This window comes from Pteropus medius, unplaced genomic scaffold (genome assembly GCF_902729225.1).
Source record: "Pteropus medius unplaced genomic scaffold, Ma_sr-lr_union100, whole genome shotgun sequence".
In the NCBI taxonomy this organism is placed as follows: Eukaryota; Metazoa; Chordata; class Mammalia; order Chiroptera; family Pteropodidae; genus Pteropus; species Pteropus medius.
In genome coordinates, this window is record NW_024349519.1 from 13479047 (window position 1) to 13497468 (window position 18422).

At 34.6% G+C, this 18422-nt stretch overlaps 1 protein-coding gene across 1 annotated transcript in view; it reads left to right on the forward strand.

Annotated features, from left to right (window-relative positions):
* Window positions 1-18422, forward strand: part of ITPR2 (inositol 1,4,5-trisphosphate receptor type 2) — a 421207-nt gene that overhangs the window by 350656 nt on the left and 52129 nt on the right. Inside the window, exons 50-52 of the mRNA XM_039882456.1 lie at window positions 3714-3878; window positions 7055-7250; window positions 11144-11236. Of these exons, the coding sequence (XP_039738390.1) occupies window positions 3714-3878; window positions 7055-7250; window positions 11144-11236 (454 nt within the window). The remainder of the gene's footprint in view (window positions 1-3713; window positions 3879-7054; window positions 7251-11143; window positions 11237-18422) is intronic.

The window sequence follows — 18422 nt, forward strand, 5'->3', positions numbered from 1 at the left end:
TTTTATATAATATGATCACCGAATGTTCCTAACTACTTCTTGTACCAGTTGCAGAAACAAAAAAATCTGCTCCAGTGCTGGGGAAAAGCTAGCATGTGACAAAGATAGTAAGAGGTGCCACAGTTTACACCATCCGTGTTTACTGTACTGTTTTCTTGGTGAGTTAAAAGATTTCTAGGGTGATTTTGACTCTATGAAAATTCTGCCTTAGGCTTTGACCATAGAACCTTTTCCTGCCTAAGATGTAATGTCACTGAAATGGAGATTATTTAAATCAAATCATCTCATTTTTAGCAAGATGGTTGATAGAAATATGGTAATATAGTTAAAATGTAGTTCAAGACAATAAATTCAGTTTTCAATAAATAGTAGGTGGTTTTTTTTCTTTTTTTCTTTTTTTTTGGATATAATTTATCCCTGGAATATAAGTCATGTTTTCCCATAGGAACAATGTAAGATGGGAATGGGATTCCTTATCAGGGATATAGAACAAAATTAGACAAAAAAGATAATATAAAGGCAGCTATAAATTCTGCAACTGCATAAAATAGTAAAATTTAAAGGACATTGCATAGAATTCTAGAGCTATGAGTCGCCTTAAGGATTATTCAATTCTAGGCATTTCATTTTAGGAATAAACATATAGTATCCTATTGAGACCAGGAGGAGTTCTCAAAGTGATTAGTGGTAGAGCCAAGACTGGAACCCAGGTGGTCCAGCTTCTAACCCAGGGTCTTTCCACTATACCGCACTGTTAAAAGTCCTGTAAAGTCATATCAATGAACTATAAAGTATATATGAAAATATTATTGTACTGTATAATTAATTTGCCTAATTAAAATGAACAAATGCTTTAATATATATTAATGAATAAATGAACATTAGTTTTGCTTTTGTTTTTAGAAGATCTATTGATAAATCATTTGGATAGTATATCACTTTTGAAAGACTGCACAGAAAGCTTGCATTGATGCTGTTTCCCTTCTCAGTCCATCCCACTTCCTGCCCCCCAAACCCATCACACAATGCACCCCACTTTCAACAAAGAATATATCAAGAGTATTTTTGAAGAGTAGAGAGAAACAGAAAAAAGATCTGGGGCAGTTATGGTCATTTATATTAGTGTTTTTCTGCTGACTTGAGAGTCTTTTCAATACCAGTTGAGAAGGGCATGGCCTTTTAATCACCTTGCCCAGTTCTCACGCCCTCCATTTATTGTTGCCCACATGGACCCTTGCCATAGAAACAATGACTACCTGCATAATGGTATTGACAAATGAAGGATTGGTTAGACGATATCAAGGAAATCATGACATAAGAATGGAAAATGTTTTTGTAGCTCCTCATTCTTTGCATAAATATTCCCAGCTTGAATAGAAAATGCTATATGAAAACACTATGTAATTTTTAAAGTCATGGTATGGGAAACACCAGAGATCAACTTCTTTCCTACCCAATCATTTATTCTTGCATTTATTTTACCTTGATGAACACTTCAAAACAAAAGGACAATAATTTCCTTGTTTCCGATCTCTACAGAAGTAGGTGAATGCCACTGCCACCACCAACGCTATTCCACTTTAAGGCTTAGTCAAGAGAACAAGGACATAGCCATCAACATGGAGCCCTAGGTTAATGTTAAAAAAAAAAAAACCCAAAACAAATAAGGCAGATCTTTATTTTTCATGCAAAAATGGCAGATGTCCTTTTAGGCAGAATTGTGTCCTTGCTTTTGCATCATTTGAGAACTGAAATGTATTGCTGTTTTGACAATTTGAATTCAATGCATTACTTTACCTTAGTGTATAGGGTTTATAAATAATTTTCCTGACTAATTTTTTAATGATTCAGTTTAGAGAAGGTCGGGATCTGAAAACAAAATATGAATAATTTTTCCTAAACATATTCATCCTCTCGAAGTCATAATTTCAATTTTTAGCCTTGTTTTTTTATAGAACTTCTTATTTCTATTTCATATCGATTAACTATAGTGGGTTAATCAAGGTAGTTTAAATTTAAACAATAGTCGCTCAAAACAATTTAAAGAGTAAAACATTGAATATTACTTCATCCATTCTACTTTTCACCATTTTCATAAATGTTTATTGTCAAATACTACACTTATATCAGCATCTAGTATATATTTCCTGAGTTTTACTTATACTATTGAATTTGCTCATGGCTAGTAAATATAAAGACATCTATTCTACCGTAGCTATAATCCAAAATAATCTAAAGATGTGATCATGAAACAGTATATAGTGAAGTAAGATTTTTTGTTTGACAATATTCAAATTATTAATGAAACAACGAAAGAATTGATAACATTGATTATCAAGAGGACAGTTAATCAGTGAGGGGTGGAATTTAATAAAGGTTTGAACATTTTAGTTGTTATGTTGTTGATTCGGTTTGGCTATTTTCTCAACATGAAATGATAGGCCCTTTCTCATTTTATCTGTATTGATTTGGACTTCAGAAAGTTGAAGGAAAAGATTTTTCCAACCTTTCAAATTTCACTTCTGCCCCAAAGTGTTTTTCTCTTTGTGTTATTTAAAATCATCCCATAACACAACTTCTTCCATATATATATATTGAAAAAATCAACAGTGTTGTGCAGAGCAAACTTGTTTTCTCAAAGTTCAGTTGGACATACGAAAACAAATATGGCACCATTAGATAACTTAGGGAATTCAAGGAACAATTTGGAAGAACAAACTAAAATTTCAAAATCTGTAATTCTTTCCTTGATGACTAAGAGGCATAATTGGCTCTTCAGTTTATAAATAATGCAGTGATCCTAGAACCAAATAGATGGCACTAAGTTTATGACAACTGTGTTCTTCGGAAATGATTGCACAGATCGTTGTTATTGCCAAAGATCTCAGTATAAATTTTTGTATTCTAAAATTATGCCCCAAAAGACAATATTAAATATAGTTTTAATATAAATATTCTATCATAATAAACACTCCAAAATGCTTATTGAATTTACCACACATAGAGCTTAGAAAATATATGTGCACACTATATTTATTTTAACCTAGGTGTATAGGTATACTTATAATTTTTTTGTATTTAAAGTAAATTAAGTGCAAAAGTAGTTTTTAATGGTTTATTTGTTTAAAATAATACTCAGTAGAGAAGGTCCAGGATTAAAAAAACATCAAGGACAGATCTCTGGATATTTTCTGAAAAGATATTTTTCTGGTACATTTCTAGTATAATAAGAATATTACATATATTTTTAAATTTTAAAATATATTTTAATATTTTTATTATAATGAGTAGTATTTAAAGAGTCATTGTATTAAATGCTTCCTTCATATACATTATGAATTATTTAATCCTCTGAAGAGTTCTATGAGTTTGGAATCCCTTTATTCCACTTTTCAGAAGAAACAATCAAGGCCTACAGTTGCATGACCTAGGTAACGCAACAGTAGTGAGAACTCCAGGATTTAAATTCAGGTCTGTGTTGACTGTATTTTGGGGGCTTTTAATCATTCTCCTCTCTTCTCCTGGAACTGCAAAGGATACAAGTTCTGTGCGTATTATGTTTACATGCAGATTTGTTAGCAGTGCTGAAAAATTACAAAATAAGAAATCATAAAACTACAGACTTATCAATAATAGGTTTTGTCAGTGACTTGCTATTTACGTGAGTTTCAGGGTAAATAAGACAGTAAAATCTAATCTTTTTCTCCCTTTAGCTTTGTAATAAAATAGTGTTTCTGGTGAGTTTTGTCGGAAATCGTGGCACGTTCACCCGAGGATACCGAGCGGTCATTCTGGATATGGCCTTTCTCTACCACGTAGCATATGTCCTGGTCTGCATGCTGGGCCTCTTTGTCCATGAATTCTTCTATAGCTTTCTGGTGAGTACATTTCAATGTGGACAATCACCACTGAAAAAATGCACAAATGCTTCTTCTTACGTTTCTTCCTTCATTTTTTTGTTTTTTAAACATGGCCTCTCATTCAGATCAATTATGTTATTTTTAGAATTTCCTGGGAAAAACATGAATTATTATTAATTTTAGTCTTTTTCTCTGAAAAACCTTATGGGTGGTGGAATTCTTTATCTCCTTTCTGAGAAGGAACCAAGGACCCCAGTTCTTGACCCAGGTTTTGTATAGTAAACTGCTTTTGGTTTCAGCCACACCATATATGCCTTTACATTTAGAGATTCTCCAACAGAGTGTAGGAGAAAAAATGGGGATGTATTCAGTGCCAAATATTGTGTGTATCTTTAGAACGGCATGTCAGTAAAATGGGGAAAAACTGCCAATCTAGCAAAAAGACAGTGAGTTGTTTTAAGTAAAGTCTTACAGTTTCAGATTTAATGTTATTGTTGTTAAGCTTATCTACATATATTTCATTTATTAAACGGATTTTCAGATTGCTTCTAGAGGTTTTTGTTGGTTGGTTTTTTGCTGGTCATCAGTTTTTCTTCTGAAATGTATGTTTTATTATGACAGTAAACCAGGAGAGGAGTCAATACAAATATATGATAATGTTTTGAAACTTAAAGCACTATCAGGTTAGTTTCATGCATAGAAGCATTTATTTATCACTCGAGCCCATAGTTGACATGCAGTAGAGAGCACTATCCAGTAAAATGATTCCTGAAAACAAGTTGAAGATCTAAAAGCATTATGCTGGCCCAGTTTGCTTAGGTCATGAGGGAAAATTTAATTTTTTTAAAAAGCCTTTTGCTTCCCTGTTTTCTAGCACACCCACATAGGAAGACTGGAAAAGCAAATTTTTCATTTACTCTCAAACACTTGAAAGAGCCACAATAAAGAGTGAATTTGTTTCATATATTTAGATTAAATTATCTTGCAGACAGTTAATTAGATTATTCATTAATCTAAAGGAGACTTTTTTTCTGTCCCAGGGATCCAAATGAATTCCTTCTCTGCTCTGATTCACCAGAAAAATTCTGTTTTTAAATATGAAGTCTTATTATACCCAGCACTTTAACCTGGCTATAATATGTAATATTCTATAATGTTTTTGTGCCTCAATCTTCTTGTCTATAAAATGGATAGAGATAGTATGGGAGACTAGTATTATCAAAATTCATTAAAGAAATAATGTGAAATGTTGTATATAAATCTTGATGTTTTCTACCTGAAGATATTTGACAACATAAAGATGTATTTGGATGATTGTATGAGTTATTAATAATAATGTTACTTTATGTTAACCTTAATTTTTGGTTTCATTTTTCTCTTTTATCTTTCAAACCTTACAATACTGATGCTAATTTCTTTTCATTGGGTTGGTTAAGGAAAAGATATAGTCTACTTTAATGTTTCGAGAACTAGAAGGAAATAGTAATGGACATAATACCAAAATGGAATTTAAATGTATTTTTAAAATATTTTCATACTTTGAAAAATATATGAATGTGCATTTCTGGTTTTGCCCACAATTGTCAGTCTTCTATCCAAAATAATAAAAACCACACTCTAGATTTTCCTTTTAGAAATAACCAGAAGAAACCATCACACCTATCCAATGTCAACAACTTTTGCAGTCTCAAGATTCTGATTCCATAAGTATAGAATGGGACCCAGGAATATACAATTTTTTGCAAGCATCCCCTGGGCTTCTGAAAGCTAGAAAAGTACAGAAACTATCCAGAAGTGACTTAGAGCCCATTGCTAGACCTTTTCTTTAAGCCACCATTGAGTTAAATTTAAGAAAAATCTTCTTTATGTCAACTTAATGCTTAAATAAGTTAATTAAGAGTGTTGATAATTTGGAAGTTGAGTTTGCATTAGTTAATATTATCTGTACAGAAGAACATTGACTTTATTTCTGGAGTTTCTTGCTTGCTCTAGAAGAGAAATAGCGAAATAGTTTAACATATTTTTGTGTGTGTTCGACCATATAAAATAACAATTTTTTAAGGTGAGCAAATGAGTCAATATCTTTATGGAAATTACTTGCAAGACTAAAATTGAATTGGAAAGTAACTGTATAACCCTCAGTAATCAGATAAACAGTATAAGGCCCTGGTGTTTCTGAGAGGATGCATGACATTGATCGTTTCAACCAATTTAGAAATTCTAATCACTGCTCACAGATGATAGAACACTAACCACAATTATTCTAATTTAAAAAATACTCTTCATTTCCAAACAGATATTTATGCCTTTCTTAAGTGAATGTTAATTTATTAGTTTTAACCAGATAAAACATATACTTGCTAATGTATAATAAAACATATACTTGCTAATGTATAATTTCAACTTTTTATATCACAATAAATAAAATTGTTTTTAGTGTTGACTACAGATAGCAAACACATACTTACGTTCTTGACTGGTGCATAGATTTTCTACTACTAAACACAAAATGAATAATAATCCATTAGAGGAAATAAATTAGCAAAATTATGCATTATTTTTTGTTTATAGTTCTGTTTCCAAAAGTATATACTAAAGTAATATGTTTTGCCCTCATTATATCTCTTTATTAAGGAAAGATGTTTGCATTTCTCAAATATTTTAAAATTTCCTACCTTTTCTGTTGTGACAGGCTCATAAAATTGTCCTTTTAATTTTACCTCTAATCACTTGATTCAACAATACATTTAATGAGTCTGTCAATTATTCATCACTTCGGTGAACCTAATTCAGCATTCTCACGTAAGCCATTTTACATATTCCAAAAGCAACTGCAAAATATTAGTAAGATTAAAAATAAGGAAAAAGTAGCCAAGCTGGTTAAGTATATTGTAATTTTTCAAAATTCAAATTTAAAGCGATGCTATTTCCTTCCATGTCTTACACAATTGTATTTATGTTGGTTACGAAACCAACAGATGCACATTATATGTCGTGTTAGAGTTCTCTATTAAAAAACAGTTCATTAATACATTCCAACTGGACAGAAATGTATAGTTTGGTTCATTTTAAGGTGTCATTTAGGTTATTTTTTCACAGATAAACTAAAATGGCTTGCATTCGTATTTGTAATGACTTTTATATTTATTCATTTTTTGCTCCTTTGCATTTTTGTTTTTATTTTCTTTTTGTAGCTTTTTGATTTGGTGTACAGAGAAGAGACTCTGCTTAATGTTATAAAGAGTGTCACGCGGAATGGCCGCTCCATTATTCTAACTGCAGTCCTCGCTCTCATCCTTGTCTACCTGTTTTCCATTATTGGATTCCTTTTTCTGAAAGATGACTTCACTATGGAAGTGGATAGGCTGAAAAACAGAACTCCCATTACAGGTATTGCTATTACTACTAAATGAGCTTTCTCTGATGGCAGATATGATTTGTAGGTAGCTTGTTAAGAGGATTACAGATAAACACTAATGGAGGAAATGTTTTCTTTTATTCCTTTGAAAACATGTTCTGGTTCAAAAAGAGCTCATGACTGTGAAATACTTTTAGGCTATATGTAGGCTGTCAGTGCATACAGGAATATCCTTATACAGGGAACAACATCTAAGCTCAGGCTCAATAATGTTTCAGTGTTTGAACGCTGACTATATTCCAGAAGAAAGTCAACAACATCAGTGCAGAATAATAGCTTTGAGATTCTTTTCCTCCTCTTTTTCCTTGTCTCTCCCAAGAACATCTAGCACCATTTACAACCATTATTCCATACATATTTGCTGACAGTACATCATATTATACTTAAATAACTGAAAATGATAAATGTTTTGTTTTGAAATCATCAAATAGTAAGAAAAAATATTCCAAATATTGTCATTAAGGGGCTCAGTCCATCAGTATGTAGCCATCAGAACTTCCAGACGGTATTTGTTTTTGTTGGCTGACTGGTTAGACATCATCCGTTTGCAGTCACTGTGATTCTTATAGTGCGAAGGCTTATTTTTTTCCATCTTATTTTGCAGTTTTACTTATTATGCTCTCTAAAGGTTTCTTTTTCCTCTTTCCTACCTTTTGGTTAAATCTATTTATTACTCTTTTTCCTCCTTTCCTACTTTGCTAGATAGAAATCATAGTTCTGCACTTTGTTGTTAGTTTCTCTGGGTGATTCTGCTGCCTATGGGTTGTAGAGAATGGAAACCACAAAATGACTCTCTCTCTCCTCAAGCCACTTAAAGATATAATTTAATTAGTGGTACCTTATAAACTACATTCTTTCTCGCCTTTAACAAACATTTCTTAATTATTAAACTGATGATATATGGTAGTATCTTCCTTAGCTTATGAGATAATTAAATGACATTTAGATCTGTTAATAGGTCTAGGAGATCAAAGCACAAAATAGAAAGATGATTTTTTTATCTGATACATAGATTAAAAGTTATTAAACTCGAGACTGAATTTCATGCCTAGGTATTAGTCTTTACTCACAGGAACATGGGATATTTCTGTTACTGCCTTTCTTCTGCCTTAAATTTTACTTTTCCCAGAGTTTACAGGTATAAATAATTGGAGGAAAAGCTCATGTATATAAATGCCCCCTCAAAAGTCACTTTTACTAAACTATCAGTGAATCATAAGCTACCTGTTCTCAAAGCTCCAAGTTTTAATTATTTACTGGGCATGATCACATTGAATTATTCAGTACAGGGTGAGTCTGAAGGTGAAGCATCATAATTCCTGAATTCTAATATCTACAATAATTATTTTATAAACCTAGTAGTAAATATTTTAATTGTTTTATTTAAAAAGGAGTTTAGTTTCATTATATTGTGAATATAAATATATTTTTATAAATATAAAAATATCTTTTTTCTTACAAAATAGGGAACACTAGACTTAAGATGTCAAGATCTTTACTAAAAATATTTATGCATATTTATATAAAAAGCTGTTAAATAAAGGAAAGCATTTGTAAATACTATGAAAATGTAGCGTATGAGAACAGCTAACAAAGTTAAACTTGATTTTTCATAGATGGAGAGTTTTTGTTTAATAGACTGAGAGGGCACGTGATACCATGCTCTTCAAAAAGCACCCTTATTTTCATTATATTTTAAATTTAATTTCCAGTGCCATATATTATGTCTCTCATACAGGGCATAAAATTTATTCTTTCCAGTATCGAACGCTGTTTACTCCCAAAGCTGAGTGAAATTACCGAGGATAACACACCTATGTAGTGAGAGAAATTTGCAGTACAGAAGTATAGATAAATGAGAGTGGAGAATGGAGAATTTGCAAATAGCATTGCGAAGGGAGGAGAATGCGGATCCTACCTCTGGGACCAGTGGAATCTCTGCCTCAATAGATAAAGGAGCCTCGACTTGGCAGTGTTTAGGGGTATCCAAAGCCCCAGAAGTTGGAAGGAAGGTTCTGTTGACAAGTGGAGGTGACAGTGTCTCTCACACATGTTCTTTCTTCCCCATTCTCAGGGCTGCCTTCCTATTTTTCACCTTTGTTTCCTTTCATCCAAAATACCGCCAGAACCTCCTTTGTGGCTTCCCCACCTTCAGCCTCTCTTCTGTCTGCCCAAGTCATTCATTCTGACCACAGCTCTGATTCTGTCTCTCATTAGTTCAAAAACCTTGCTGGGGTCTGTGCTGACTTGAGATGCTTGGTTTAAAATTGTTAGCCTAAAATAAGGTCACTCTGCTGTCCCGTCTGTGCCTTTGCTGGTCTCTGTGCCATTTGTTATACTAATTGCACCTGGAATTGCCCCAATTTTCCCCTTACTACATCTTCCTGTGTGTAAATCCATGTCTCCTTTAGCCATTTAGCTCTAGAATTATCAACCACCCCTCTCTGCTCCCATCTCTTGGCTTTCTGATTATTACTTCACATTCACTGAGGAACTGCATATTTTCTGCACTCAAATTTCATTTGCTACCTAGGTGTGTTATCTTCAATAATTTCACTCAACTTTGGCAGTATATATTGTTTGATACTTGAAAGAATAAAAACTTCCTGTTTTTTTTTTCTTTCTAGAATTCACTTCTCCCTCTCCCCATGCACTACTACATTACTTTATCTGTATTTCACTTCCTCCGTTCAATGAAAATTATGTCTTTACCTCTTTGTGTTCCCCAATTGATTGTCAGTCCTCCAAGACCTTGACTCCAGGCCCTCAGAGCCTAGCATAGAATCGGTAATTATTTAGTAAGTAAGGGAATGGCTAACAGGGCACACTGAGAATTCCTACCTCTCCCTACCTCTCTCTGTCTCTGACCACCTGAAACCCACTCCACCCCCAAGTGATGTACCTGCCCTTTGCCCGATGCTTACCCCAGTCAGGGCAGGGAGAGATGGAGGTTGAATGCGTGGCTTCCCTTCCTCGAGTGGACTCTGGCCCCCTCAGCTCCAGTACTTGTGTTGCAGGCTCCCATTTGCCACTTCCACTCTCATGTCATCAAAGAATCAGGGTAACCTTGGTGTGGTATTGCTTGGAAATGCACTTGAATATTTCTTCAGCCCTTTGTATAAGAAAATGACCTTAGTCCCATCCCTCCATTTTATGGACTTTCCTTGATGGCTAGGTGTGAAAAATAGGTTTGAGAGGAATGAACTTCACTTTGCATTTGTTACTAACAACAACAAATATTTTTATAAAACTTTTTTCACAGAGATGGGAAGGTTATTATTGTCTGTTCTATTCTGAGCCAAAGAAATAGGCTGTGAGCAAGCAGGCAGAAGGATCCTTTGGGAATAAGGAAGAAAAGAAAGATCCTAATCGGGGATCTGGCAGAATATTCTTGCTTCCCTGAGGCATTTTAGCTGTCAGAAAGCCTGTTAGCTGTCAGAAAGCCACCATCTGCAGTCTTTGCTTCAGCTGTAGGAACCCACCAGTGGCTTAGAGCTCAGGGAACACCAACCTCATTGGGAGAAACGTGTTCCTGGCCTTCCAAGCCCTAACCCTGAATGCATTTGGCCATGGAGACATCGTTACACATGGTGGTTAAAGTCTACAATTTATTAATACTTTATCTCCACTTTGAAAAGGTATAAAAGGCTTTTCGTAGTTTGACCCATGAACCTATTCTCTATTTATAAAATAGCTTCTATAGGCAAACTGTTTAGTATTGCAAACTAACTTACTGAAAGACTTTAGGAACACAGCTAAGTCAGAATAGTAGTGCCTTATATTTATATGCCTTTGTAATTGTATGTTCATTTCTTGTCATGTGCATATTTGTCTCTATACCATATTCTATATTGTGTATTCTCAGGAAGTAATGACATTTCTACTATGACTTTAAGTTCAATGATGAAAACATGTGACAAGGAAAACTGCTCACCTACGATACCAGCTTCAAATACAGGTCTGTAAAAACAACTCCAGAACAGTATGAATTTGATACTTCTGCAGTTATGTTTATTTGGTAAATGTTGTTACCACTTAGCTACTTGCTCTAGGAATTTCATGGTGGTTTGAAATAGAAGAATGGAGGGTAAGAGAACCAAGAAGTTTCAAAATAGAGAAAGGATTCCCATATCTGCCATTTTGTATCCCCACCACGTTCCTTATATAATTTCTATTCAAAAGAATTTATCAAATTTACCCTGTGGTACATGCTGTTAAAAATTCTGTTACCATATTGTAAACCTATACCACACTAATTGAGACCCTTTTAACTGTATAGCCTTTAACAAAGAATCTGGAAATTATGGGCTTAGAATTCAAAAGGCTTTGTTATAATCCTGGACTTGTCACTTTCTAGCTCTCTTAGATGTATTATGCAAATATCCTGGACTTTGTTCAGATGGCTTGTCCCCAGAGAGAGAGGGAGGGAGGGAGGGAGGAAGGAAAGAAAGGAGAGAGAGAGGCAGAAAGAGAATAAGGAGGGAGAGTTAGAAAGACAGAGAGAGTATGATACCTTCCCTGCTTCCAAAGGAGCAAATAGACCATGCATATAAAAAGAATTTTTTAAACTCTAATTGTTCTGAATAGTTTGGAAACTACGGCATATGTGAAATTTAATGAATCATAAAAGGAATTAGTGATCCGTTTTCAGAAGTAGTAACAATTTAAGGAATATGTCTTTAAATATGTCGAGTTTTATATATAAAAAAAGGAGTGTTATGTCAACAAAGGGCAAAACTGACTCAGAGAAAGATGAGGGAAGACAGGGTTACACACAGTGTAAGGGTAGATTTGCCCACTTCCACCTGGGAGCACGATTTTTGATAGCAGCTCATAAATGATAGGGCTTTCTTCCTAAATTGGCTTTTTCCTTGAGATGTTGGACCCTTGCTTGAGGAGAAATGGAGAGTCCCTTCTCCTGACTAAATGTTTCATGCTTTGGTCATGTTTCATGACCAAAAGGGAGAAATAAACACATGAATACATTCCATCCCAATGTCTCTGCAGCTATAGGCACTGTGAGCAGCTGCCACCAAGAATTTTTTCCTACCCTATCTCCTAGGTACCCAGTCCAGGCTTCCAAACATGAACCAGCTCATTCTTTGCTTGTGCAGCTTTACTGTGCTCTGCAGTTTCTAAAGTCCTATTACATGCATCCTCCAGTCTAAACACCTCCAATTTCTTCAGCCTTCCTCATATATTGTAGCACTAACTCTTGATCTTACACTCCAGGGCAAGAAGTTGAGTGGCGCTGTTTTATTCTAGATAGTGGAATTTGGAATCACACCACAGTCTTGATCCATATGTGGCTGACTCTTGGCTAAAATGTCATTCTTCACCAGTTCAGCTGTGAAGTCATAAATGCCTATCTTGTACTCATATAATTGGGAGTTTGGGGTTTTAAGTGTAAAACCATGCATTTGTTTATATATGTTTCTTCCAACCCATAATCCAAGGGCCATCCCAGGTTTCAGAGTTTTTCGACCAGATGATCTCTAGGTTTCGGATCTTTCCTTCCAGTTCTAATGTGCCATGAGGCTCATGGTATCTTTATGTATTCTAATTCTGTGAAGCAATATATGTATTCCCTCTTGTGTCGTCTTCAAGTTTGATCAGCTCTAGAACAGGGGTTGGCAAACTGTGATCCATACGGAAATTTGAAGGTGTTTTTCTTTAAAGAAAAATATACAGCGAGGACTATATGTGGCTCACAAAGCCTATTTGTCATCTGGCTCTCTGCAGAAAAAAACTGCCAATCTCTGCTCTAAAAGATTTTCATTAAAGGTGCTAGAAATGTTGCAGAGGACAGTGCTAAGGACAGAGTTGCTCAGCATGCTTCTAGAAATATGCTTTTCACATTGGCATAGTCATGTTTCATGTGCTTCTTCAGCCACATAAAAATTTGTCTTGAGTAAACTATCATTTAGCCCATATTTCTCCATCTTTAAAAAAATCATGAAACTCCTTCTCAAAGCCTCCTTGCCAAAGCCCAGATGCATAATGTCTGCCACATCCCCAATTTGAGGTCAGTCTGAACCCATACTGGCTTCTCTTGATTCCAACTCCTTCCCACACTGTCACTTTAATGATCGACTTTGGTATGTTATCTTGGAGAACAGCATCAAGCTCATTTGTCAGTAGCTTGCCGAATCTGTCACAACCTCAAATTTAAATCTACAGATATCGTGTCCTCTTATCATTATCCATATTTTTTTAAAAAACATCACAGAGAGCTGTTTTGAAAACTTGGACATAGTTTAAGTAGCTGGGTAAAATTAAATAACAGTAAAATTAAATAGCTCTGAGGATTTTTTGGCCACTTCACGAACTTCTATTTATTATCACCAGTACTTGTTATCTTCTTTTCAGTTCAACATTTTTTCTCCTTAACAGAGTATGAAAAATAACATGTTAAAAATTTACTTTCTTGTTAGCACAAATACTTTAACTACATGGTCTCAAAGTATATAATAACCCTATTCCTGCCTTGCTCTTCTATATCTGAATATTACTGTAAAATTACTTCCTCTATTTTAAAGTAAATATACTTTAACTGTGGTTTGCCAGTGGATCAACAACAAAACTAGTGTTCTTCTTGCCAGAGTCTAGAAAGATGGCTGACCCAAGGGGCCCAGCACAGCAGCTGAGCTAGTGAAGCTCATGGCCAGCATGGTAGCTGGAAGCTCCTAAGGCACAGTCAGATAACTGCTAGAGTGAGACCTTTCAGTCATACATGGTGTGAACATAACCCAGGTGGTAGCTGCCCAGCTCTGTACAATTCTGTAAATTTTAGGCTCTCTACAATTCCCCAGGCATTGTCGTTGATGCTCAGCCAGGCATTCTATTGTAATTGTTTCAAATCCTATTACTAATTGGGACATTTTGATTTTAACATTTAAAAAAATGAAGTGAATATTTTTGTAAAACAGGAAATTAGTTAAGTCCGTTCAGTACAAATCTTTGATGATGATAATGATATTAATAGCTATAAAAAAAACCTTGTGTATTCATTCATTCATTCATTTATATACCAATATTTGTTGAGGCTGTGCCATGGGGCCAGCCACCAAGCTGAGTGTTCAGGACACATTGATGAAGAAGCAAACATGGATCCTGGCCCTTACAGAACTTATAAAATAGTGAGGGAAGCATAAAAATTTATAAACTACGGTGAGTCCTATAAGCATTGCTATGAGAGGTAATCACAAGAGAGCCTGACTGTAGTAAGATCAAACCAGAAAGGCCTTTCTGAGGAGGAATTATTTAAACTGAAGGATGGGAAGGATCCAGTCAAGCCAGAGGAAGGAGAAGTGCATTCTAGGCGCAGGGAACAGCACGTGAAGACCCGGATGCTTGTTCAAGGATAAATGAATGCTACTAATTATCATCACATTATGGGTAAAACACTGAGGACAAAAGACCTTAAGTAAGGTCACATAGCTAATAAATCAATCTAGATCTCTGATTCCAAAGCCTGTCCTCTAACCTTCTAAGTCTTATTGCCTCCTAATAAAAGAATTTGACTCTATAAATTATTTCTTTCCTAACCAAAATTTAGAGATTGTTAAAATTCTGCCTACCATTTTTCCTTTCCCTGAGAATGCTTGGATAGATTTTCTTTATGCATATGGTCTTCTAAAGGCAATTTCTTAAATGTAAATATTCTCTATTACATATTTATCAAGTGGAATTTATTCTCTTCCCCCTACCACTCTGGAGATATTTAGCAATGTCTGGAGACAATTTTGGTTGTCAAAACTCTGGGAGGAGTGCTACTGTTATCTAGTGAATAGAGGTGAGGGATGCTGCTAAACGTCCTACATTGCACAGGACAGCATCCACGACAAAATTATCCAGCCCAGAATGTCAGTAATGTTGAGGTTTAGAAATTCTGTTGTATTACAAAGTCTGGATATTATTTTCGAACTCTGAATACAAATTCATAAAAGGTTTCTCATTAAAACCTCTACAACTTGTTATTTATCTAATATATTACACAAAGAACATAATTTCTTTTTTCTCTGTGGACAAATTGACATGGTTCTTCCAGGTGTATTACCCCAGGGGCAAAGTTTCTTTTTTTTTTAACCTCCACCGGAGCTGAGAGTTGCAGGGAGAAGCAGGTATGATTTTTCAGAACAAGCTCCCAGAGTAGGGAGGAAAGGATAGTGGGGGAATTTTAGCACTGGAAGTGTGACAGAGACACTGTTGGGAGCCAGAGATGGTGGCAATAGCTTTTCACAATCTGGGATTATTCCTAAATCAGTATGAAAACTGCAGGAATGCCTGTATTGATCTACTCTTTCCTCTGTGCCCTTTTTGCATTTGATGTGGTAAGTGATAAAATTCATCTGATTGAAAATTCCATTGATTTAATCTTCTATCCCTTGCCATGTTTAAATTCTGGCCACATGTATTTAACTGCAAGAGTAGAGTGAAAGGTAGAACCTGGTGTTTGCTGTACAGCATGTGTCACTTAGATTTAAAAATAACTTTTCTATGTCTAAGACCAGGATTAAATTTTAATTTGCAAACCCTAGTGTGCATTTGTTATGGGCTTGGTTTGTTACCTTGTGGACGGACAGCAGGTCCGCATTACAAAGACCCAGACATACACAGCGGTGTAGAAACAAGCCTCGTGGTGATTGGGAGGCAGAGCGGTCACTTCCCAAGGAAGCTCCAGCACATGCAGGTTAGGTTATTGTCCCTGCAGCACGTTTGCATGGTAACTGGCAACCAACTGTGCCTGAAAAAAAACAAAAAGAATTTTTTATTTCATTTGCTGTAGACCTCCCTGACTTCCTAGACAAAAATATTCACTTAAAAAGAAAAAATAAAATAAAATAAACTGATTTTTTTAGAAAAGTAAGGCCTGTTGGAGGCAATTTACAAAATATAGTCACACTTATTTTCTAAGTAAAAATCATTTGTACAGAAAAGGGAGGAAGTTCACAGATGTTTAACATTTATGAGTAATTCAAATTTAATATGTTTTGGTATTTTACTTTAACAAAAAAATTGATGGAAACCAGAAACTGATCAACTTTAATGCCACTCCACATTTTGACTTCCTTCTGAGTGCCCAGTTTTTTAATTTTTTTCCTAGTTAAAAACTTTTAAATCAGCATTGCCATAATGATTTGATTATAATTAAAGTTTAAGACAGACGAACAAGAAGTTTTTAATTGCACTCAGAATTTTAAATATATATCCATGACAATCTATTGCTTTCTATGAAACCATTAAAATTAATTATTTAAGTATTAAAGCAGAAAATAGCATTATTAAATACTGTTATTCTAGCAAGTGCAGTATTAAAAAAAAGTACAGACCAACACCTCAGATCTAAGGGAAATATTTCAGAGCCGATAGAATATATTTTTATTCTTTTCCTTATATGAAATATTTTATTTCTATTATGAATTAACACAAAATATTTTATTTTACTAATACTCGACTGAAAATGAGGTTAATTTAATCTCATATTGTTCAAGTATAAAATTCATTGATTATGCTAAAACTATAACTTTGCATAAGATTTAACAACCATCTATCAGTAATAATCATAATTATGATAACCTAGAATTTATTACACCCTATGTGCCAATATTCTAAGTTTCTTACGTGGATATACTTAGTTCTTCTTAAATGTCTTCACATTAAAAGTCTATTTCTACTAATTGCTTCCTTTTGCATGTAAACAACCATACTCTCTCACTTCTTTTACAACTACCTCTGTTTTCCTCATTACCACCTTGCCACCATTAGCTAAACCATTTTTCTTACATCTGAAATCTTTTCCATTCTACCATCTTTTCTCTCTTGTTCTAAAACACTCTTAGGTTCTAACTGAACCTTTCTCTGCATTCTTTTATTCCCTCAAATGAATATCCTATCAATCTTCTTCTTTTCAGCACCGGATTTTCCTATAAAACATTGGCCTACACTCTCTCCTTCTATTTCTGCATCAGCCATCTTCTCTTTCACTATTTGCAATCTCCTTGTTGTTACTTATGACCTAATTGGTGAATCCAGTGACCTTTTCTTGTTTCTCATTGCCTTTTGCCCTTCTATAATTTTAACATTTTTTTATACTTTCTCCATTTTTAGATTATTTTTTTCTTTAATTTTGGATCATAGTAATCTCCCAGTTCTCTTGTCTTCTCTAGCTTTTCAAATGTTTTCTCATCTTCTTATCCAATAAACATAAGAATCATCTGAGATTTTTTTTCCTTGTCTTCATCAAAACACCCAATGTCCAGTTCTTCCTTCTGAATTGTCTGTTTTCATGGTCTAATGGGACCATCCTTTCCCAAGTCACCTCTGACTGAAAGTTTCAGTTTAATATTTAATCCTGCCTTCTTATGCTGAGTCTCATCAGCTCAAATTCATTCATCCTTTGCATTCCCACTGTCACTACCCTGTTGAAGCTCATGGCGCATCATGCCTGAATTATTGCAATTCCTCTGGCTATTCTTTCCTCTTCAGTTCATCCACTATATCACCACTAGACTATTTGTCAGAAATGACTACTTTGAATATTTTCTTCCCTGCCCTCAACTCAAGATTTCTAGCATGCTCCATCGCCTGCCAAATAAAATTACAACTCCTTGGATCTTCACGGAGCGCTCCCAGCGTTATATTCCACTCCTCTACATAATGTTTATTTGCCATTCAGCATACAAATGAGTATTCTTTTCTACTTCTGGAGCTCTCTGCTCATGCCATGTGATATGCCTCTCTACTCCTGTCTTAGTCCATTGAATATTCAAGGAAAACTTGGAGTCTCCATTAATTAGAGGGACTCCCCTCTATATATGATATTAAAGGTTCTCTCCCTATTCTAATCTCTTTGCTCTATTTCTGTGGCTTTTATCACATGTTAATTTATCTTAGATTATCTAAGTACAGTAATTCCTCACTTAACATCACTGATAGGTTATTGGAACTACAGCAAAACATATAACGAAACCAGTTTTGTCACAGGCTAATTGACATAAATAAGAGTTAAGTTCCTGTGGCATCTCATAGATATTATGAGAACATCGTTGAATGAAATAACGTTCTACAAGCACACTCAGTGAGACTTTTATCTCATAGTGTTTTACAAACTAGATTGTAAACTGCCTTGCCCATGTCAGAAG